This window comes from Sus scrofa, chromosome 9, assembly GCF_054392235.1.
Source record: "Sus scrofa isolate SSC_HxYL_T2T_F1_AM1 chromosome 9, Sscrofa_HxYL_maternal_Yorkshire_Landrace_v2.0, whole genome shotgun sequence".
NCBI classification, from domain to species: Eukaryota; Metazoa; Chordata; class Mammalia; order Artiodactyla; family Suidae; genus Sus; species Sus scrofa.
The window spans coordinates 138,131,247-138,153,254 of NC_139391.1; the positions used below are offsets into that span (position 1 = coordinate 138,131,247).

A 22,008-nucleotide genomic window follows, 5' to 3' on the forward strand; every position below is an offset into this window, starting at 1 on the left:
GGAAGCAGCCTCCCTGCTTCCTCCCCGAACACCGGCCCTGGGAGCCCAGGGGCTCTAAGCTCACTGCTAACACCTACCCAGTTCTCCACAGGCATTTATAATCCCCGTGTGTCATAAAACTTTCACAGGACCTCTGGAGCAGGCTGAGCCGGTAAGTGTAATCCCGTCAACCCATTTTACAGATGAGCAAACGAGAAATCACACAGCCACTGAGGGGTGGGCACAGGACCAGAGGCATTTCCCTTGACACCCCACCCCACCCCACCCCACCCCAGAGCTCTTCCTCCTCCAGAGCTGCCTCCAGTGGGAGAGGCCCTTTGGCCAATTTCAGACCCAGGCTGGGGCTGGGTTGGCCCTCGGGCTTTGGCTGAAAATACATACTGTTTTTTGGCCTTTTTGAGAAGCGTGGGCTCGGAGCAGTAGGAGGACTTGCCCTTGGTCTCGACGCTCAGGCAGCTGGAGCAGCAGCCGCACGGCCCAGTGGCCAGGCGCCCCTGCTCCATGGGCACCAGGCTGCTGCTGATGCGGAGGGAGCCATTGACCAGGCAGTTGAGGGACCTGCCCCCGGGGGCAGTGGGCCGGGGGCCGTGCTGGCAGGGCAGTCGGGGCAGGGCAGGGAGCGCCACGCTCTGGTCCAGGGCGGGTGCCTCGGTGATGGTGATCTCAGGGGTGCTGGGTCTCGAGGCATCGGAGGCTCGAGTCACAGGCGGTCTGTTCTCCACCTCCGGGCGGCCCCCCGGGCTGTGCAGGTTCATGTGCAGCTTTCTCATGTGGTGCACCACAGCTGCCGCGTTGAAGGCTTGCTGTGGAGACACAGGGCCAGCTTTCCCTTTGCCCCGTGGCCTCCTGATGAGCCCACTTTTCATTCCAGAGAGGGTCCAGGGAGCTCCCGCGTCTGCTGGGAAAGCCCGAGGAGAGCCCCCACCCCAGCTGCCCCAGCCCAGCCTTGGGGCGCAGACAGACTGCCCCCCCCCCCGGAGAGGACCTCACCCTCCACTTGCTCTTGGCAAAGTTCTTCTGGATCTGGAGGCTGACGGACGGGTAGATGTCCCGGTGGAGGGCTGTGTTCCCGTTAATCCTGTGGATGCAGAGGGGACACCTGGCGAGGGGTGGCTCCAGAGATGCCACCAGGGCTTGGGCAGGGGGCTGTGCCTGCGGGTCCGAGTTTAGCTGAGTGGACGCCCCAGGACAAGTGCAGGAGAGGGGCTCCTCTGTCCCCCTGGGCAGGTCCTAGGGGGCCTCTGCTTTGATGAAACCAAAAACTTGCTTTAGAGCTGGGTTGGCAACCTGCAGCCCGAGGGCCGAATCGCCTCATGGCTGGTTTTCGTACATAAGGTCTCCTGGGACCCCGACACACCCACTGATTTGCGAACGGGCTCTACTGCCGAGCGACGCAGATTGAGCAGTTACCATAGAAACGATCTGCCAGCAGAGTCTGAAACATTTACCATCGGGCTTCTTACAGAGCGCAGTACACCAAGCTTGTTAGAGGGCATTTGGGCTGTCATCCTTCTTTGGCTCCAAACCTGGCTCAGAATCTGCCCCCTCCTAAAAGCCTTCCTCAGTGAGGCCACCCAATACAGGCTGCCCTGTTCCTGTCCCCTCACGCTCCCATCCCCCCAGCTCTAAGTGTCCCTCAGCCACTCGTCTTGTGCACCGCGCTTTCTAGGTACTCAGAGACCCCGAGAAGTAACAGGCAGGGCCCTGGTCACCAGGGGCTCACAGCGTAGGTTCAGAACCTGTTTCAGGCATGACCTAGAGTAATTCATGGGGACCTGTGGACCTGATCAGGAGAGAGGGGGCGGTCTGTCTGGACTGCAGGAGCCAGGGCTTCAGAGAAGGGCGGAAACTGCTCTGGATCCTGAAAGATGCTACACCCAAAGCAAGAGGCGGGGCATCCAAGCCACTGGAGTTAGTGTGACACAAGGTGTCACGTGGAGAGAGTTTGGAAAGTGACGGAGAACAGGGAGAGAAATACAGCTGTTAGTCTTTCTGGAACAGAAAAGGTGTGTCGAGGATCCTGAGAAACGAAGTTGGAGGTACTGGGTCCGGCCAGATTTGGCAAAACCTAGGCTTGCTGTAGTTGGACTTGAGGTGCTTGGAAATTCTCCAGCAGGGGCATAGCGTGGAAAAAGGAAGTGTTACGAGACTTACCTGCTTTACCAATCGGTTGCTTTGTGGTTGTTCTCAAAGCACTCCACCTAGAACGGGCTTTGACCCCAGAGTGAAATGATGCTTTTACGGACAGGGCAAAGTTGCCTGATTAGCTGCATCTGCCCTGACCTTGACCAGATGACCCACTGCCACCGCTGGGTCCGAATCCACTTACTTAACTGCTGTTTGCATCTCTAGCTGGACCTGGTGTACAGGTCTGTGCTCCTTAGATGTCACCCCAGTAAACGGCTCAGGGCAGACACTCTGTGAACGAGTCAGCGTGGTATTGGGGGAGCCACAGGTGAGGGTTTAGGGGCACCCCGTTCCTCACTCACCAGGGGTGTCTCAAGGCCTTTTCACAGGTGTACCGCTCCTTCGGGTCCTTCTCCAGCAAGTGGCAAATAAAATCCTTGGCTGTGGGGAGCAATCAAAGACATGACAGCTAAGGATCAGGTTTTATGATGGATGGAAGTCACTTGCAGGCTGTGGGTGGCAGTGAAAGCATCTTTAGCTCATCTTCCAAAGAGGAATTTTAAGAGTCATGAAAGAGAGAGAAAAAAGCCAAACCACCAAAGAGGCTCCATGCAGCCATGTCACCCACACACACCGCAGATACGTCTCTGGTCATGAGGCACTAACGTGCCTGAAGCCGCTTGGGTGCCCATTTGCGCCCTTCAGGGGCCAGCACTGCGCGTGGACACACGCGTGAGCGCTGGCTCATCCCAGCCCTTAATGAGCCCTACATGGGTCTTGATATGTGAAAGGCGACACTCGGCCTTGGCCTTGCCACTCCTGCCTGCAGCCCTGTGCCTGGCGCTGCCCTCCTGGCCCTCTTCTAAACTACGTCCCCCCTTTCCCAGGCATGCTTCAGTTCTGCCTCCGGGAAGACAAGAGCAGGAAGCTGAGATGCGAATAACTGACTTGGCCTTTGACCCAGATGAAGACTGCGTCACTTTCCCGGGCAGCCTGCTCTGCAAGTTTCCCCAAGGAATGTCGAGAGCCAGGACTGTCAGCCTTTGTGAAGCCCTTTGCTCTTGGCGGCCTCTGCCTGCAGCCAGGTATTTTGTCCTTCACACTGACCGGTCTTACCTGACTCAGAAATGTCATCCCAGAACGGAGACTCAAACTCGTAGTAGCCCTCCTTGATCTTCTCAAAAAGCTTGGACTCAGTTTCTTCATAGAAGGGGGGGTACCCACACAGCCTGCAGTGGAACAGGAAGGTATACGCTGCTGAGCAAGCCTCTCCCCCCGTCCAGCCTCCCACTACTCACACAGGCAGGCAGCACGGGTCCCCAGCCAGCGGCGGGGTGGGGACTGGATCTGCCTCTGATTCGGGAACGATGCAGCTTCCATTAGATGTTTATGAGGGAGCCAAAGCTCGGCACAGGCAGCCCGGAAAGGCCTCACATCCTCTCCATGCACCTCTCCCGACTCTTAGACGATGTATAAAATATCTCTAAGAAGGACCACTTTAATGTAACATCCACGATAACCTAAGTTTCATGAGGGATTTTCTTTTTTAGGCTTTTTTTTTTTTTTTTGCTTCTCACTCTTTTTCTTTCTTTTTTCCCTTCTTCTTCTTCTTTTTTTTATGGCCGCACCTGTGGCACATGGAAGTTCCCAGGCCAGGGGTTGAATTGCAGCTGCAGCTGTGGCCCACGCCACAGCCACGAGGGCAACACCAGATTCGAGCTGCACCTGTGACCTACACCCCAGCTTGTAGCAACGCTGGATTCCTAATCCACTGAGTGAGGCCAGGGATTGAACCTGCATCCTCACGGACCCTATGTTGGGTTCTTAACCCGCTGAGCCACAACAGGAACCCCTGTTTATCATTCTTGAGTACCCAGACCACTGATGGGCACAGAGCACATAGTCCATGGCTATTTCTTGAGTAGGTGAATGAAGGCTTATTCGACATAAGTTGAGGAAATAGAGAAATGAATTGACAATAAGAAGCAGATGACAAGTCGGAGGTTATTTTCTCAAGAGCAGAGTTTTCAATAGGTGAGAAGAGGTGGTGGGGAAGGGATGGAGGTTGGCGGGGAGCCTGCGGATGTGTGCAGAGAGTGGCGGCTGGTTCACCCGGGCCATCACTTGGCCTCCGCCTCCCGTTGCCAGGAGAGAAAGCTGAGATGCGAACATTGAGCCCGCTTGGCTTCCAAGGTTAGCTTGGCTTCTCTCGCTTTCACTGCTCATTCTAGAGAGTGGGATGCAATACATTTATATACAGAAAGTGAGGGTGGGGGCGCAGGAAGCGGGAATGCCATGCGGCTAAACAGTGGCTTCACACTGAGCTCTGCTTTTTTTTTGCTTTTTAGGGCTGTAGCTGGGGTATATGGAGGTTCCCAGGCTAGGAGTTGAATCATAGCTGCAGCTGCCAGTCTACTCCACAACCACAGCATCTGGGACCTACACCACTGCTCACAGCAATGCCGGATCCTTAACCCACTGAGCAAGGCCAGGGATGGAACCGGTGTCCTCATGGATCCTAGTCAGGTTCGTTACCACTGAGCAGGATGGTAACTCCCCGAGCTCTGGTTTTATGACCTGGTGAAGATCAGGGAAAGAACTTTTGGAGCAGTGTGCATGAGTGTGTGTGTGTGCACGCGTGCGCACGCACATGTGTGCATGCACAGGCTTTGGAGGTGGGTGCTGCTTGAGGAGTGGAGGTGGAGAGGTGAGAGCAAAGGGTGAGCAGACTCTGAGATTTCTCAGGAATGGAACTGATGCCAGCTTCTACTCACAATATGTAAGTGATGACGCCAATGGACCAGCAATCCACGGCCTTGCTGTAGGGTTTCTGGGCCAAGACTTCTGGAGCTGCAGCGAACCAAAGGCAGAGTCAAGACTGAGCAGAGGCAAGAGCAGAGGGCTGAGGGTGAGGGCCAAAGGTCAAGAAGATGCTTAGGAGAGAGGACTGGGGTGGCCCCTGGGATGGCATTGTCTCCATAAGATTGAAAATTCCACTTAGGGCAGGGACTGTGTCTTTCCCAGCAGACTCACTCTTCCTCCACCAGACCTGGAGGTCCCATGACAGGGTCTAGGGCTCCCCCATCAGACTGGGCATCTCCAGGGCTCTGTTTCCCCCATCAGACCCAGGACTCTCTGGAAGCCAGTGGGGATCCCAGGGCAGGGATTCTGTGTCTCCCTCCACATGGGGAAATCTACAAGGCCAGGGCTGTCTCGCTCTGCCACTGGCGAGGGATCTCCCTGAAGGCAGAAGTCCCATTAATTTGGAAACTTTCAGAGGGCAGGTAATAACTCTCCTATCAGTGTCTATTTCCCTTGAGGGCAGGGCTTGGTCTGCCCCATCAGATCAAGAGCTCACGAGACTATGAGCCATCTCTTTCTCTGGTTGGGCATCCTGGGGCAGTGGAGAGCTGTCTTCGGTATTTATCCCAGATGGTAGGGACTGGCATCCAGTGGGACTCAGTATCCAGTGGGATTCATCCTTTCTTTTGCGGAATGAGAAGATGCCTCTGTTGAGTGAGGGCTCTGCTTCCCACTCCCAGCCCCAACCCGGTGAGAGGGAAGGGGCGGGAGTGGATGTTCTGAGTTTTGGGCTTTCTCTCCTCTGGATCCCAGGATTTCTCTCCCCAGTACTCTGACAGGGGCAGTGGCAGGCCCAGGGGGGTAGTTCCAGAGGTACTGCCCAGCCCTACACCTCATAAGTGACTGTTCTAGCAGGATCACCCCGAGATGAAACGCCATCTCCTCACAAGACTCCTTCTCTTTGAATAATGCCCATGCGGTGGAAAGTGGCCAACAGGTCAACCTCCCTTCCGTCCGCACACTCACCCACATAGCCTGGGGTTCCACAGGCCGTGGACATGACACCACTCTGCTCCATCTTGGAAAGACCAAAGTCGGTAATCATGATCTTAGAATTCTCCTCAGGGGTGAGGTACAGCAGGTTTTCAGGCTAGAAGAGAAGCGAAATATCGTTTCATGCGGGGTGTTCCCACTGGAAACTTGCATCTTGCCTTTTCCCGACATATAACTTCTTGGGAAGCTGCACCTGGGCTCCTGACCTCAAGACCAGGCTCATCTTCCTTCCTCCCTCCTACCTGCACCCTCACTCTCCATAACCCAGCACTTTATATTTTGCTTTGGCCTTGACTTTGCTTTACAGTATCACTACTAATGTACTAACCCTTCCTTCTTCTCATTCCCAGCTGCCTTAAGATCATTTCGTGTTTTGAAGAAACCAACCCTAGTTCATTTTCTCTGATCTCTCAAAGGTCTGGGACATGCCTGGTGCAATGTTTGTTCTCAAAAAGTATGTATTAAATTTGACTTTGTGGCTGGTTATCTTGGTACCTAAAAGGGCAGGGTCTAGTGAAAAGTTCAGGAAGAGGTTGAGGTGCAAATTAACAGTGATTGTTCAGTTACCCAATATTTGTTTTAGAAGCTAGGGTGAAAGGGGCCTTGGGAATCAGCTAGGTCAACACTCTCATTTTATAGAGCTTAGACTGCCCGAGGCTACAGAACAAACCCATTCCCATTCAAAGGGATGGGAATGGGTTTGCTCTGTAGCCGTGGGGCTACTCGTGCCCCTTCCTGGAGCGTCATCCCCTGTTTCCCACTGAGGACCCCCACCCCCACCCCACCCCGGCCTTGGCACCTTTAAGTCTCTGTGGACAATGCCGTTCTCGTGGAGGTATTTCACTGCTGCCAAGACCTGCCGAATCACAAGGCTGGCATCCCTCTCTGTGTAGACACCCCGTTCCAGGATCCGGTCAAAGAGCTCCCCACCGGAAACCCTGTGGGCACAGGGGCGAGTTCAGCTCAAAGGGATGCGAATGTGTCTGCTCTGCAGCCATGGGGACACGGCTGTGTCAGAACAGGCAGGTGCCCACAGGCCGTGATTCCAGGGGTGCGGGGACAACCACTCCAGTCCCAGAACACATCCTTTGGTTACCGGGAATGATATCAGTAAAGAGTCTTTTCTTTGGGCCAACCATTGAGCTCTCCCTGGAAACTTCCTTTAAAATGCAAGATGCCTCTAGCTAGGGTTTTGCAGGAAGCCACTAATTGTGTCTAGTGGACGCACTTCTTAGCTGCCTTCTTTCCTGGCCTAGGACACAGGAAGCCACAAAGAAAGGGAGAGGTGAAGCTGCAATAAGACGAGCAGGAAAGAGAAGGTGTGCAGAGGAGTGTAACCGGGCTTAGGCCAGCATCTCTTTCCTCATTTTGGAAATTGAGCTACCTAACGCTGACGTCATGAGGTGGCGTCACAGGAGTGTTTTGAGACTCACAGGGTATGGTCTCTGAAGATTCATGGAGGCTTTAAGATCAAGTCCAACCCCCCATGTCTCGAATGTCCCCTATATTTTTGCCCATTTTCTAGTCAGTACTGGAATATATCAGTGGCTTCTCCTTCTCCTTTCCCTCCTAAGACAGACTGTTTCCTCTTTTGTCCCTTTCTTAATAATTCTATATACTTAGGGAAACTGACTCTCCATAGCTTCTACAAGTGACATGAGTTGTGTATATGCACACATGACAGCACCATGCCACAGTAAGGGAGTAGAATTTCTCCAATCAAGATACCATCCTACTCCTTTGGCTTCTGTCCTGAAGCTCTGGGCTCTGCTGGGGGAGCTGGAGGCCCATGAGAAAGATGCTCTTTGAACACCACCATGAATGCCTGACTCGCAGCATCCTGGGTCCCGAGGCCGGCACTCTAGAAGGCTTGGCAGTACTTTGGTAACCTCTTAACCTGCTCACCTTCCTACCTCCCCATAGCCGTCTGGATGATTCTGCCCTAATCCTGTTGAACTGGCCTCATTAAGGTGCCACATGGTCCCTGCTCACTTGTTAGTGCTGCTTCGGAACCTTCCAATCTCACTCCCTTGAGTCTTGCTACCACTACTGACTGGGTCTCAGGTGAGCCTGGGAGTTAACAGCTTAAGTTAGTTATTAAAATCTCTGAGGAATCAGGAGTTCCTGCTGTGCTTCAGTGGGATTGGTGGCGTCTTAGGAGCACTGGGACACAGGTTTGATCCCTGGCGCTGCCCAGTGGATAAGGATCCAGCATTGCTGCACCTATGGCTCAGATCTGACCCCTGGCCTGGAAACTCCGTATGTCTCGGGGTGGGGAAAAAACGTTTCTGAGGAATCATCCTATCAGTCAGAACTATTGCATTCAGCACTGCTGAGATGGCAGAGTGAGGTGTGCATGTGTGTGTGCGCGCGCTTTATACACAGAAGCATTTCTGAGCCGAAGGCTGGGGGAGAGCCCTCAGGAGCACTGACCAGCCCCAGAGTGGTCGCTTTGGGGCACAGCTCTTATTTGGATATGACAATGACGTGGGGACTTTTCTAATGGGTACCGTTTCTCTCCTACCCACGGACACACATGCAGTCTCAGATTATTAACACTGGGTGGTTCTGTTTTGAGAAAGTCATTTTTACACTGAATTGGAATCTATCTACCTGCGTCTTCTCCTCTCATGGTTATTTTACCGTGGGGTGATGTTAAACTATTTAATACCCTTTGCAGTGGACATGGACTGGTCAAAATGGACTCAAGCCATGGAAGCCAGAGAAGGGTTCTGGAAGACCCCTGCTATGCACCCCCCTTCAATTGTAGGGCTCTGGGGTAGTCCAGAAAGTCTGAGGGGAATGGGGCAGGGGGGAAGGATGGACAGGTAGGGGCCACAGCTCTTTGCTGACTGATAGGAAATATTTTAACAAGTGGCAAGGCTCTACTGATACATGCCAAGCAATTATCAACCCTAGTTTTACCCCTCGGTCCACTCAGGTCACGTCCACAACCAGAGAGAACTCTTGGCATTTCAGAGCCTCTTGGACGAATTCTTGATTTGTCTTTTAATCACCATGCTTCTCTCACCACTGACCAAGCTCTTCTAGGCTTCTGAGGCCCCATAAGACAGGAAGCAGGTCACCTTCCACTTACAGCTGCATGACCAGGTAGTAGTGAGTGGAGCTCTCATAGATGTCCTCCAAGGTCACGATGTTCTCGTGCTTGATCCTGAGGAAGAGTCAAGGTCATGGGGAGAAGGACATGGTTCAGGTCGTCCAGACAAGAGTGCAGAGTTAGCCCAGCTGGACTTTGGTTTCTGTGGGAGACTTTCGATGACATTGTTTAGGAAGATAAGGTCCTTGCGAAGCCTTTCTAATAAGAGGGCAGCCACAGGGAAACTCCAGGGACGATGCCCAGAATGGCCTTCCATTCATAACTGTGAATGGAGAGTTGACCCCCCGGTTTTCAGGGCACAAACACTTCACTGTTACCCAGGAATCTCAACTTTACCAAAAGAGAAAGTTAAAAGAACGGAGGGGAGCTACAGGAGCAGCCATCACTAGGTTATTCTACGAAATGGGTGTCTGGATGTCCCTCGGAAACGTGGCGCCACCCCTCAGCAGGAGGGACTTGGCTCAGTGCAGCCGCCTCACGGGTAACGGGGGAGGACCTGTCCCCGAGAGTGTGGGAAGAAGCACAGATGCTCTTCTGAGGGTCAGTTTGTGGAATGCCTTAGATTGGTGATTGTCAAGCAGGGGTTATTGTGTCTCTCAGGGGACATCTGACAGTATGTAGGGGCATTTTAAAGTTTTTAAATTGTTTCTTTTCACTTATATTTTAATTTAACTTAATGTTTTGGGCTGTGGCATGGAGTAGCTTGATGTGGGACCTCAGTTCCTAGACCAGGGATTGAACCTGGGCCGCAGTGGTGAAAGCACTGAATCCTAACCACTAGACTACCAGGGAATCTAGAGGGATCTAGAGACATTTTTGAGTGTCACTCCTGGGGAGGGGGGAGGTGCTACTGGCACTTAGCGGATAGAGGCAGGGATACTGCTGAACATCCTAGGATGCTCAGGATGGCCCTCAGCATAAGCAAGAATTGTGTGGTCTAAAACGTCAATAGCATGGAGTTCCCTGGTGGCCCAGTGATGACGGACTCAACGCTGTCACTGCTGTGGCTTGGGTTTGACCCCTAGTCTGGGAACTTCTGCATGCCATGGGCACAGCCAATATATAACTAATAAATATAAATAAATAAATAATAAATAAATAAAGGGACAGCTGCTAAAAGAAGAGAAAGAAGATGTAATTTTAAAAAATATAAATCAAATATCAATAGCACTGAGGTTGAGAAACCCTGCCCTAGATTACCTTTGTCTGCGATTACTAAGAGGCAAGAAGAATAATCCTATTAGCTGAGGGGCTGGCTTTCCAGGCAGCAATTCTGCGCATGCCCATTCAGGAGAAAACCCACTAGGAAGTTTTACTCAGGGCTCTGCAGCACAGGGGTTAACAGCTTAGCCTCAACATCTGTTAGGCTGGAGTTCAGATCCGACTCACGACTTACTAGTTGGGTAACCCTGGCTGGCTCACTCAGGTCTTCTAAGCCTCACTTTCCTTGTCTGTAAAGTGTATCTCTCCCATAGAATCATATCCGAATGAAAAGAGATAATGCACGTAAGATGCTTGGGACGGTGCTCGGGGAATAGTAAACGCAGAATCAATACTAGCTGGCATCTTTAAGATATTAAAAAAATACAGTTCCCATGAAGTGGTAACCTGATGGATTCAACTCCATTTAGAAGCTGACAATGCTAATAGCAATCTGTCTATGATTGACTTGCTGAACAAATATTTATGGGCATCTATGCTGCTAGGGACTGCGGGTCCAATGCAGTGATAAGAAAGCCATCCCAGTCCTTGCTCTCAGGGAGCTTCATCTCTCTCTGCCCTAATCCCCTTGGAGCCTGGACCTACATCGCCAGCATCCTACCAGACCCCTCTCTGTCGAGAGGTTGCTATCGATTGCTGTAACCGATTTCTGTTTCCTCTCAGCCTACACATCCTTTTCATTTGCTAGCAACCACAGTCCTGGGCACAGACCTGCTCAAGCTCAGGGTCTTTTTAAAGCTCTTCTTGGTGACACTCTTACCAGCCATGCCCCAAACCCAATCGCCTCTCTCTCTGAAATGCCTCTTGCCTCCAGTCTTCTGCCCTGGCATGATCTGGCTACTACCTTTCCCTGCCTCCTCACCCCTTGCCGCGATTACTGAGAAAGTCTGGCAGTTGGTTTCCTGTCCTCTGGGCCGGCATCCTCCAATCCATGCTCCACCACCCTGCTTAAGAGGGATGGCTCTACACTATAACTCTAGATCATGGCGTTTTTGACTTAAAATCCTTTGATGACTTTGCCCACAGAAGAAAGCCCACGTTCTTCATCATGGCATCCAAGACCCTTTAGATCATGTTCATGCACCATTTTAGTTTCATCTCCTGTCCCTTGATGGTAATCACTTTAAGTTCAGGGACTTCCAGTTCTAACTCGCCCCTAACGTCCCTTGCCCTGCTGTGATTCTGTGGTAAAGCTTACGCTTCTCTTGGCCACACTCCCCTTTCTGTACTTCCTCTCCTGCCGCCACCACGTTCTACTCATCCATCAAGGTCTCTCTTCTTTGAAAATGCACCTAAAATCCATGCTCATAAAAAACACACATATCGGCAGCATGAATCTCTGTCTCCTCCAAAGCCTGCCTTTTGCTAGTGCGGCTCACATCCACAGGGACTGGCATTTGCCATGGCACCTGTCTCTGCTCACAAAACGTGGGCTCCTGAGGGGAAAGAATTCTGTTGGCTTCATTCGTGTGGTCCTGATGCCTAATACTCTTTAGGTTCGGAGGGGGTCCCCGAGGGCTTGTTGCATGAATCCCACTGTAAACATTTGATGATTTGTCAGTGCTGCCTCCATCGTGGCCGTTGGGTACGGAGCCTACTTTTGCTTTAGAACAAATTGAGGCTAATTTCTAAATCTTGCTGCTTCCTTAATTACCGATTCTTCTTGGGTGTTGGCTCTCAGTTGATTTTTGGTCCTTTGAGCTAATTACCCTGTGGTCTGTGTGCACAACCCAGCTCTGCTACCAATTGCGCGCGTGCACACACACACACACACACTCTCTCTCTCTCTCTCTCAGCCAAGACAGCTGTCTGGCTAATATAGTTGATGGATCAAACTGACCCATCAGTCCCATCAAGGGAGTAATACTTTTGGGTGTGGGAATCCAGCCCCAGTCCGTCGTGAAGGTCATTTGTGAGGGGAATGTTACGATCCCAGAGTTTTATTCAACCAACCCCAGGACCCACTCACTTTTTCAACACGGCGATCTCATTCTCCAGGCTGCTGTCCCGGAAGGCCGGTGACTTTTTGATGCACTTGAGGGCAAAGAGTTTCCCAGTTACCCTTTGCTTCACCAGGAAGACTTCTGAAAAAGCACCTCTGAGTAGAAGACACAGAGAGAAACAGGTTAGTACCGGCTGGCTAGAGAGCCTGGCTGGAAGAAGTGCCAAGCGTACAGGAAGGAAGGCAGGGCTGCTAAGCCGTTTCACGGTCACCACGGGTGCCTGCGGAGCGGTCTCCATGGCAGACCCTATCTGACGGCCCTCGTGTGCTTGCCTTCATCGCTCACGTGGAAAAAAAAAGATTCTCCTACAGACTCAGGGACTAGGCGGCTGCTATGTCCTAGATCCATAATGTGCAAAGGATCCCCAGAAACTCTGCTTCGGCTCTAGAGATTTCTCTACTTGGCAAACCCATTAAAGAGAGGCCACTGCAGAGTCAGTGTACTTGGCTGTCCCACCGCAGTGCTGTGTGGCTCACTGTGTGGCAGCTGGAAGTAGCACTGGGTGACGGGGCTCAGTGAGAGAGGAGAGACTCCTGTATCAGTTTTATTTTATTTTATTTTATTTTACTTTATTACTTTCTTTTACTACTTTTTAATTTTATTACTTTTTAATTTTATTTTATTATTTTATTTTATTTTTTCCTTTTTAGGGCCACACCTGTGGCACAGGGATGTTCCCGGGCTAGGGGGTCGAATCGGAGCTGCAGGTGCCGGCCTACACTACAGCTCACAGCAATGCCAAATCTTAACCCACTGAGGAAGGCCGGGAGTCAAACCTGCATCCTCAGCTACTAGTCCGATTCTTAACCCACTGAGTCACAGCGGGAACTCCGGTGTCGGTTCTTAGATAGGGCTGACCTCCCTGAACCAGTGGTCAGGGGCAAGGGGGCTGCGCATCTCTCACTCCACGGGATCTGTGGGGACAGAAGAAGAACCCTGCAGCGGGGGGCAGGCTGTGTGCAGCTGGAGAGGATGGAACCCCGCAAGAAGGCAGTGTAGGTTTCTGCACTGCAGGCTTCTTGGCTTGAGGGGGTCCCCTGGAGACAGGGCCAGCACAGCAGTCAGCCTGCTATGGATGCTGCAGCCTGATGGCCCATGGTAGAACCTCAGTTTGGGGCGGGGGCGGGTAGCAAGCCACCTCACTTCTATATACCCAGTTTCTTCATCTGAAAAGTCGGCATGTCAGTAGCACCTGATTCACAGGTTGTTAAGAAGAACATACGCATTAATGTGTGTAAAGTGCACGGAGGCGTTCCCGACGCCTGATAAACCGTGTGCGGTAGATACTGTTGTTGTTGTGACTACGGTTCTGAGTTGACTCCCATTCGGGAGAACACCGAGGAGACAGAGTTGAAGGGAGGAAATAGCTGAACCGTCCCCTACCCCCGCTCGGGGTGTTCTGGCATGAGGACCAGTGGCAATCAAGCTTGTGCAAGGACGCCCAGAATCTGCCTTAGAAAATACTCGGTGTTCCCTGCGTCTGAGTTTCCTGTTTCCCCAGCTGCACTCAGAACTGAGCTAATCGGAGCCTTCAGAGCTTGCTCGATTCATGCATTCATCCACTCCAATCAAGATTCATTGAGCACCTACTGAGTCTTAGATGCTAGAGATAAAGAGGTAAGTGTTTCTGCTCTTAAGGAGCCTGTAAACGAAAGACAAACACAGACAAGTAAGCAATTAACATTCACTTTGAAAAATGTTATTGCGCATTCAGTGAATGCCCGTCCAGAGGACAGAAGCTCTCTGTGTCAGGCGCTGGCATTCGTGTTGGTCTAGCTTAGAATCTAGTGTGAGAGGCAGATACAGACAAATCAGCAGGATGTAGTAGGAAACCAGAGAAAATGCATCCTCCTGCCAGGGCCTCCGCTACAGCTGGGCAGGTCATACACTGTACAGTTCTGGCAGATGCCATCATCTCGCAGCCACGGCACATTTGCATGCAGTAATTAGGAGGACGTTTTTGCTCTAGGCAACCAGCTAGAGAAAAGGGTGCTTCTCCCTGATGTGTGCTGGTGACTTCTTGGGATGGCTGAGAAGCACATCCTTCGTGGCTCAGATTACGAACACGCTGGGCTCAGTTTCAAGGGATCAGCGAGTTAGTCTAGTGAAAAAAAAAAAACAGTTGGAAGTGATGTTTCCGGTGCGGCTGGGGAAGAAGCATGAGAAAAAGCCCGGAGGTGCTGAATAGCAGGCAGAGGTGGGGCTGCCGGGAGTAGCCCACCTGGTTTGCCGTGGGAGGCGGGGGTGAGGGGGAGAGCATGTGGGCGGGTGCCAGGGCCTGTGCCTGGCTGCTCGTGGAAAATACTCAGGGTTTGTGGGATGGATGGATGGCTATAGGGGAGACCCTGGCTATGGGGATTATCTGTGTGTTCTACTCATCTCCAGATCCTGCTTTCGGAGTTCCTGTTGTGGTGCAGTGGAAACAAATCCGACTATTATCCATGAGGTTTCGGGTTCAAGCCCTGGCCTCATCCAGCAGGCTGTGGATCCGACATTGCTGTGAGCTGTGGCATAGGCTAGCAGCTATAGTTCCAATTTGATCCCTAGCCTGGGAACTTCCATATGCCTCGGGGGTAGCCCTAAGAAGGAAAAAAAAAAAAAAAAAAAAAAAAGATCCTGCTTTTCTTGTAAGATGAGAGTTGAACCCCACGGTCTCAAAAATCCCTTCCACCTGTGACCTTCTAGGGTCCACTTTCAGAGTTGCCCTTTCACCTATATCTTTAGAGCCACACATGGATGGTCCCCTGATGTCCAAGTGGCTCATAAAACGAGATCAAACTAAGGCCTTGTTGGGGCATCCTTTCCGTGGCAGCGTGTGACATTTGCTAAGATTTCGCAGTGCTGCGGTCATTACTGCTCTTCTGCCTCAGGCTGCTTTACGCAGTGTGGGGGGGGGCAGGGGAGAGGAAGTAGAAGACTTAATTGTGCCATCTGTCAGGTTTGGGGGCAGAGAGCTAGTTTTAAGCAGCCAAGGTTGCCTGGGTCAGGAGGCGAGACAGGCAGAGGCTTCAGAGCCGGGAGCATTGGCTGTAACAGAACTTGCTTTGTGTTCTCTGCTCTGAATAGCTCTCTGCTCTTGCTGGGAGCCTGCGGGGTGGAGGAAGAAGTGGGGAAGCAAGGGGCAAAATCTCTGCCTGGGCAGTGAAAGCAGGAGGCCTGAGGCTTGGGTGCTGTCCCCTCTATGGACTGGTTTGCCCAGCGTCCCGCAGCTGCCCGGGGCCCTGGAATGATGGGCGGTGTCTGGGCAGATGTAGCCAAAGCCTGTTTTCCCTGGTGGATTGTTCCAGAAGGGCTGAGGACTCGAGGAAAGGGGCCTGTCATGGGATCTGGTGCTTCTGGAGCAGGGGACTCAGCTCTGTCCAGCTGCCCTCTCTCCATGACACGTCGCCTGGGTGACTCTCGGGGGTCTGCAGCTGCTCGGCCCCATGCTGCACATCCCCAAGCTGCCTTCTTAGCTTTTGTGCTGTGGCCTTGACCGATGCACCAGCTGTGACTGGCCCCCTGTCTTGTCTGCCCACTCCCCTCCAACCAGTGCTGGGCTGGGCACCTTAAGACCACCAGCAGCAGTTAAAATATAGATTCCTGGCTGCTGGGTCCCAGCTAAATTCCAGTTTCAGTAGTCTGGGACCCGGAACCTGTGCTTTTCAAAAATTCCCCTGACTGAAATATTAGAGAGTTACTCATTTTCTTGGGCGAGCTGTCGAGGATATAGAAGAGGATATATCGTGCTGGGCGGTGCAGGCCGAAGGAGGCAGATGCCATGTGTCATCATGTTTGCAACTCGTTTACATTGTTTGCAAATTGTCCAGTGAAGTAAGTGTGTGTGTGTGTGTGTGTGTGTGTGTGTAAAACAAATACAGTGAAATGTCATGAACCGTTGAATCTAGGAGGGAGTTACATTGGTGTCCCCATTCTATTATGTCACCTGTTCTTAAACATTTTCGAAGCTGACAGTTAGAGGCAGAAGCTACCCGGGTGACTCCAACGTCCCCTACAAGCGGGTGGCCGGCCACTGAGCTCCCTGAGGGCAGCGAGCGCTGCTTCCGACTGTCCTTCGGCGCCCGTCTGAGCAGACCGTGGACGGTTCTCGTCAACCTGGGCTTCCTTCTTCCTCCTCCTCTTGGGCTTTGGGACGTTTAGCAAATCATTTCCGATTCACTGATGCCTGCTGTCTCTCTCTCTCCTGCCTCACCCCCGTCTTTCGCCGCCCCCCATCTTGGCAAAGGCCCTTTTCCGAGGGCCGATGCTCTGATGATCAGGGCGGCCCTGAGACCCTGCCTGCTGGGGATGGAAGGGCGCAGAGGCCTCCTCTCGGGCCCGAGCCAGCAACTCTGTGGCTCCAGGGAGACGGCGGGCGGCCTCACTGCCCGGGGTCACCGCCTCCCAGCCAGGCGGAGGGAGCCAAACTCAGCCGGAGTTGGCTAAAGGGCAAGCTTGCTCGAAGGGACAGCGCACTCAGGGCCCTTCGCGTCCCGGTCCAATTCGCCAGGGCTAATGAGCTGACCAGCTGGGGATCCGAGGCCACGGGAGCAGGTGGCCCAGGGCCGCTGCCAGGCTTCGTCAGAGGCTGCGCCCTCCAGGAGGAGAGGCCAGACTACGTGGAGCGTCAGCTCCAGACAAGCCGTCTCTGCTCTGCCGGCCGTGTAATCGTTGTCAAGGGGAGGCCCCGACAGGCCGGAGGCAGGCGAGGCTACAGTGTGACTTTATTTTTCCAACATGGTATTTAAATACAGACCAGAGAGGAGGGTGGTGATGGGAGCGGAGTCAGGTGTGTGTGCCCATTGCACCCGAATCCACCCACAGCAGACAGCGGGTCTGACCTGTTCACGGGCGGGGAGAGGGGGGTTGGGGGAGAGAGGAGGAAGCCAGCCGGGTGACTTGGCCCAGGAGGGTTCTAGGGCCACTGGATCGCCCGAAGTGCTCCAGAATGCCTCTCTCCTGCGGCCAGAGCAGAACTCACAAGCTGTCACAGATCCGCAAGCGGGGCGGGGGCGCTGGGGGTGAGGATGCAGACCCGTGGGCAAAGAGCTGGACTGTCCTCTGTATTAGCTCAAGGGGCCTGTCCCTAACCTGCCCCCTGAAGCCCCTGCTCTACGCCCCGATGGCTGTGGAGATGCTCTTGGGGCAGCCCCCGCCTGGCTCTATCACTGGCTGCTGGTCCAGGCTGACTCCCTCCCAGCCACCCACCACGGGGAGCCCAGCCCCCGCTCTCAGCCCCCGACTCACGATCCCAGCACTTCCATGAAGATGAAGGTTTTCCGGATGTTGGTGGTCTGTTTCTTCCAGGAACTGCAGTCCTCGTCTTCCTTCCGACCCATGGCCTCCAGAGTTGAAGCTTCCAGGGGTGCTTGGTTTGAGGAAGGGAGGAAAGGGGCTGATCAGCTAATGTCTCAAATCGGGTGAGAACAGGTGGAAAAAGAAGCTAAAATACTCACATCCATCATGTAACAACTAGAAGGAAGGATTAGGAGCTAACCTTGGATAATTGGCAAAAAATTATCCACTTTCTTTGTATCTATCTACTTTTTTTTTTTTTTCTTTTTAGGGCCGCACCTGTGGCATGTGGAGGGCCTCAGGCTAGGGATTGAATCAGAGCTGCAGCTGCTGCTCTAAACCACAGCTCATGGCAACGAGGATCCTTAACCCACTGAGCGAGGCCGGGGATGGATGTGAGTCGAGCTCATTACCCCTGAGCCACGACCGGAACGCCTCCGCTTGCTTTTTAAATTCACGACAAATTTCGCTGAGCATCTGCTCGATGCCCGTCATGCTCGCCCTAGGCTCCAGGAGTTTAGAAGCTAGTAGTTGAAACTCCACTGTGTACACGTCTATTTAAGGGCAGTAATGCACACGTGTGTAGATTAACAAGGGCCCGTCCACCTTGGAGGGATCTGAGCTGTTCCTTATGCTATCAAGTGGCGGCCGAGGCATTTAGTCAAACTACTGAGTCAGCCAACCTTCTTTCCATTGTCACAGCTCGGCTGCCTCCCCCAGTTACTGCTATTCTTAACTTCTCGCTACTGTTACGGGTTAAATAAATGAATACTTGATGAATGAGCATTGTGTTTCCTCTGTAACTCCCACGGCATCGAGCACAGTGCTGGGAAGATAGTTATTCATTAAAGTCTAAGCTGGATCGTGTCCTGACTTTATTTCAGAGTTATCCAGTTACCATATGCATTCCACGAGCCAGCACCCTCCACGTGCCAGGTGCTGGACGGTGTCTCTCTGAATGACACCTTTGGGACACTCTCCCTGTTGACCCATGTATATCCTTGGTTTCCTGTTGGGACTCTGATCGATGACCTGGGACATGGCAAACCAGAGAGGTGGCCTTAGCTTCTAGTGACGTATATAGAGCAAATCTCGACTCTTTTATAGGGATGGACCAGAATGACTGTCCGAAGATGCAATTATCTAGCTCAGGTTATAGAGCGAATCGTTTGCATTCTAGATTTTTCTTAGTCAAGACTAAGAACAGAAGCTGTGTCTCCCCCACTGTATCAGCTGCATTCCAGCCTCCCAATACCTGGTTCTAGTGTCTTTTTTTTTTTTTTTTTTTTTTTTGTATTTTTAGGGCTGCACCTGCAGCATATGGAGGTTCCCAGGCTAGGGGTCAAATTGGAGCTGTGGAAGCTGGCCTACATCACAGCCACAGCAACTCAGGGTCTGAGCCACGTCTCTGACCTATACTGCAGCTCATGGCAACGCTGGATCCTTAACCCACTTAGCAAGGCCAGGGATTGAACCTGCATCTTTTTTTTTTTTTTTTTTTGTCTTTTTGTCTTTTGTTGTTGTTGTTGTTGCTATTTCTTGGGCCGCTCCCACGGCATATGGAGGTTCCCAGGCTAGGGGTTGAATCAGAGCTGTAGCCACCAGCCTACGCCAGAGCCACAGCAACGCGGGATCCGAGCCACGTCTGCAACCTACACCACAGCTCACGGCAACGCCGGATTGTTAACCCACTGAGCAAGGGCAGGGACCGAACCCGCAACCTCAAGGTTCCTAGTCGGATTCATTAACCACTGCGCCACGACGGGAACTCCTGAACCTGCATCTTAATGGATGCTAGTCAGATTCATTTCTGTTGAGCCACGGCGGGAACTCCTAGTGTCTTGTTTAGTGTTTTTTAATATGTTTTTAGATGAATGAGTTCCTGTTACACTACATTGCAAGGTAAGATCATTATGGTAACTCAGCTTATAACTCAGTGGTCAGACAGACAGTACAGGGACAGCCCTGCGTTTCTGGGGCCAGCAGGCTGGAGGAGCCAGGCGAAGGGCACGTGAGCTAATACACACACAGTACAAGGCGCCAGGAAACCACGAAAGTGCAAAACTTGAGCTTGTAATAGAGACAGTCAGGGAAGGTCTTTCTTTTTAAAAAATATTTTTAAAAATTTGGCCACAACTACGGCATTTGGAAGTTCCCAGGCCAGGGGCTGAACCCACACCGCAGCAGGAACCCAAATCACAGCGGTGACAACGCCCAGTCATTAAACCACTCAGCCACCAGGGAGCTGCAGGGAGGGTCTTCCTGAGACGAAGGTCAGGGGCGGTCTTTCTGAGCAGGTCACACCCAAACTGAGATGGGAAGTCAGTGCAGGAGCCAGCCAAGCCTCCAGTGGGTGAAGAAGCATTTTGGCAGAAGGCATAAAATACAACGGTTCAGAGGGGGAAGGGGCCTGAAGGGGCCCTGCGTGGCATGGAGTGGACGAGGTCAAATGTAAAATTTGCTGCCACGGCCCTTTTTGCTGCCTGGTGAGGGTGGGACTTCATGGGGAAGATTTTATAGGAAATAAAGAAACTGAGTTTTCTTGGCACGTTGTAGTCGTGTGTATAAATGCGCAGCCTGGCTGTATGATAATTGGTGGCTGTTATTACGAGAAGCACGTGTGAGACCTGTCAAGCCTTCCTTAGCATTCGATACAGCTGAGCATAGATCAGGTGCATCCTTTTAGCTCCAGGCCTGTATCTTGATTCTCTCCTTTTGGCAGGATGGAAGCCCAGAGGGACCACAGCATTTCAGGGCGCCAGGCACTGGCCAGAGGAGGCGTTGCCAGCAATGCAATGGTGAGCTGACCTTGAACTTCAAGTGTGCTGTCTACAGGGTGGAGACAAATGAAACTCGACTGTCAGAGACTACTTTAGGGAAGACGAAATGTTAGAAGAGAGGGCCATCTCTAGCCAGGTACTCTTCGGCAGATCCTTAGCCCCAAATCCAGCAGCTTCCACCTATCAGAGTGTTTGGCGTCTGGGCTTGGCCCGAATGCTTCTCACTGTCTTGACTCACTACAGCTGAGAAGTCTTTTTGTTTTTGTCTTTTTAGGGTCGCACCCACGGCATATGGAGGTTCCCAGGCTAGGGGTCGAATTGGAGCGGCAGCTGCCACACCAGATTCGAGCCGTGTCTGTGACCTACACCGCAGTTCATGCAACGTCGGATCCTTAACCCACTGAACGAGGCCGGGGATGGAACCTGCAACCTCATGGTTCCTAGTCCGATGTGTTTGCGCCGTGCCACGAGGGGAACGCCCTGGCTGAGAAGTCTTAAGGGATATAGGGATGAGGGCAAAGGGTTGGAGGGTTAAAGGAGCCCATCCCCAAGGTTAGTTTGTGTGACTCTCTCTCTCTTTCCTCCAGAAAACAGTAGGGCTGCCGGTGCCGCTTTCCCAGGTAAGGAGCCAATCAAGAGCCTCCTTTCGGGTGCAGGCCCATCAGTGGGGCGGGCGTCACTCCCTCTTCCGGAGCCCCCCGTGGCATGACGGCCCACTCGCCAGAAAGCATCACCACCCTAGCAACAGACCGGTACTCACTGTTCCCTCGTTCCATCGCTCTTAAATAGCTTAAAAACATAGTATTCTTAGCCTCAGCTCGGCTAGAAGAAAACATCTTTCCCGCCCACCCCTCCTGCCATACACGCCATCCTAACAATTTAGCTCCATCTTCAGAGCCACGTGGAAAGCTCAGGGGCCCGATCTGAAACCCTACTTTATTCCTGCCTCTCCTTGACCTTGGAGAAGCCTCAAGGGCCCAGGCCCTGTGCGGTGGGAGGTGAAGAGGGGGCTCCGAGGTGGGCGTGGGGTTCTGCTCTTGCATCCTGCTTCTTCCCTGAAAGTCCTCTTCCTCCTCTCCGGACGTCTCTAAGCCAGGAAGAGTAAACAGTCCGAGGGGCCTTGGAACTCCAGTGTCGCTCTCATTTGGGTCTAAAGTAACCCCCAGGGACAACGCCTGGCTCCTGGTTCCTGCGCAGTACTGTGGTCATGGGCTTCCTGGTCTCTTGGGAGAAAATTTCCTAACTGGGGGGAAACTACCGAGAAAAAAGTTCTTCCAGAAGGCAAGCTGCACAGCCTTGGGATGGACACTGACCCCGGGCTGTTTATGAGATGCTGGTGAGAGATGCTCGGGCCGCGAGCCCAGGAGGCAGGCACGCTTCTCTAGCTGCTCCTCTCCTTCCCAGGCTCCATCTGCTCACAGGGGCAGTGCTGGCCCCGGGGCAGAATGCAGGTGAACGTATCTTCAGGGACCTCCTCATAGCCGTCGCAATATCCTGGAGGCACCAAGTGACCTCAGGACCCCACGCTGGCCTGGACCCTCCCTCAGGACTCCCACTCCTGCCTGCCCTGGTCCACTGCCCTGGTCCACGCAGCCTCCTAAACCAGAGTCTCCTATTTGGAGGCACAGCC

At 52.7% G+C, this 22,008-nt stretch overlaps 1 protein-coding gene and 1 long non-coding RNA gene across 5 annotated transcripts in view; one reads left to right on the top strand and one right to left on the bottom strand.

The window, feature by feature from the left end:
- The window catches only part of CAMK1G (calcium/calmodulin dependent protein kinase IG), a 28,182-nt gene that overhangs the window by 1,247 nt on the left and 4,927 nt on the right, over window positions 1–22,008 (bottom strand). For 2 of the 3 annotated variants that reach the window (XM_021102019.2, XM_021102018.2), the window contains 10 exons: window positions 17,551–17,671; window positions 12,291–12,419; window positions 9,080–9,154; window positions 6,782–6,920; window positions 5,956–6,079; window positions 4,902–4,977; window positions 3,244–3,356; window positions 2,490–2,568; window positions 991–1,078; window positions 382–803 (listed from right to left, as the gene is read on the bottom strand). In XM_021102019.2, coding sequence (XP_020957678.2) covers window positions 382–803; window positions 991–1,078; window positions 2,490–2,568; window positions 3,244–3,356; window positions 4,902–4,977; window positions 5,956–6,079; window positions 6,782–6,920; window positions 9,080–9,154; window positions 12,291–12,419; window positions 17,551–17,642 — 1,337 coding nt within the window. In that variant the 5' untranslated portion in view covers window positions 17,643–17,671. 3 annotated transcript variants of the gene reach the window in all.
- LOC110255539 (uncharacterized) lies at window positions 26–21,495 on the top strand. 2 transcript variants are annotated; one of them, XR_002336075.2, is made up of 5 exons: window positions 3,015–3,212; window positions 12,320–12,446; window positions 13,826–13,941; window positions 20,321–20,396; window positions 20,966–21,495. It is a non-coding gene; the product is annotated as an uncharacterized LOC110255539 (long non-coding RNA). The 2 variants fall into 2 exon arrangements; XR_014816867.1 differs by lacking the exons at window positions 12,320–12,446; window positions 13,826–13,941; window positions 20,321–20,396; window positions 20,966–21,495 and adding exons at window positions 26–151; window positions 4,476–4,653.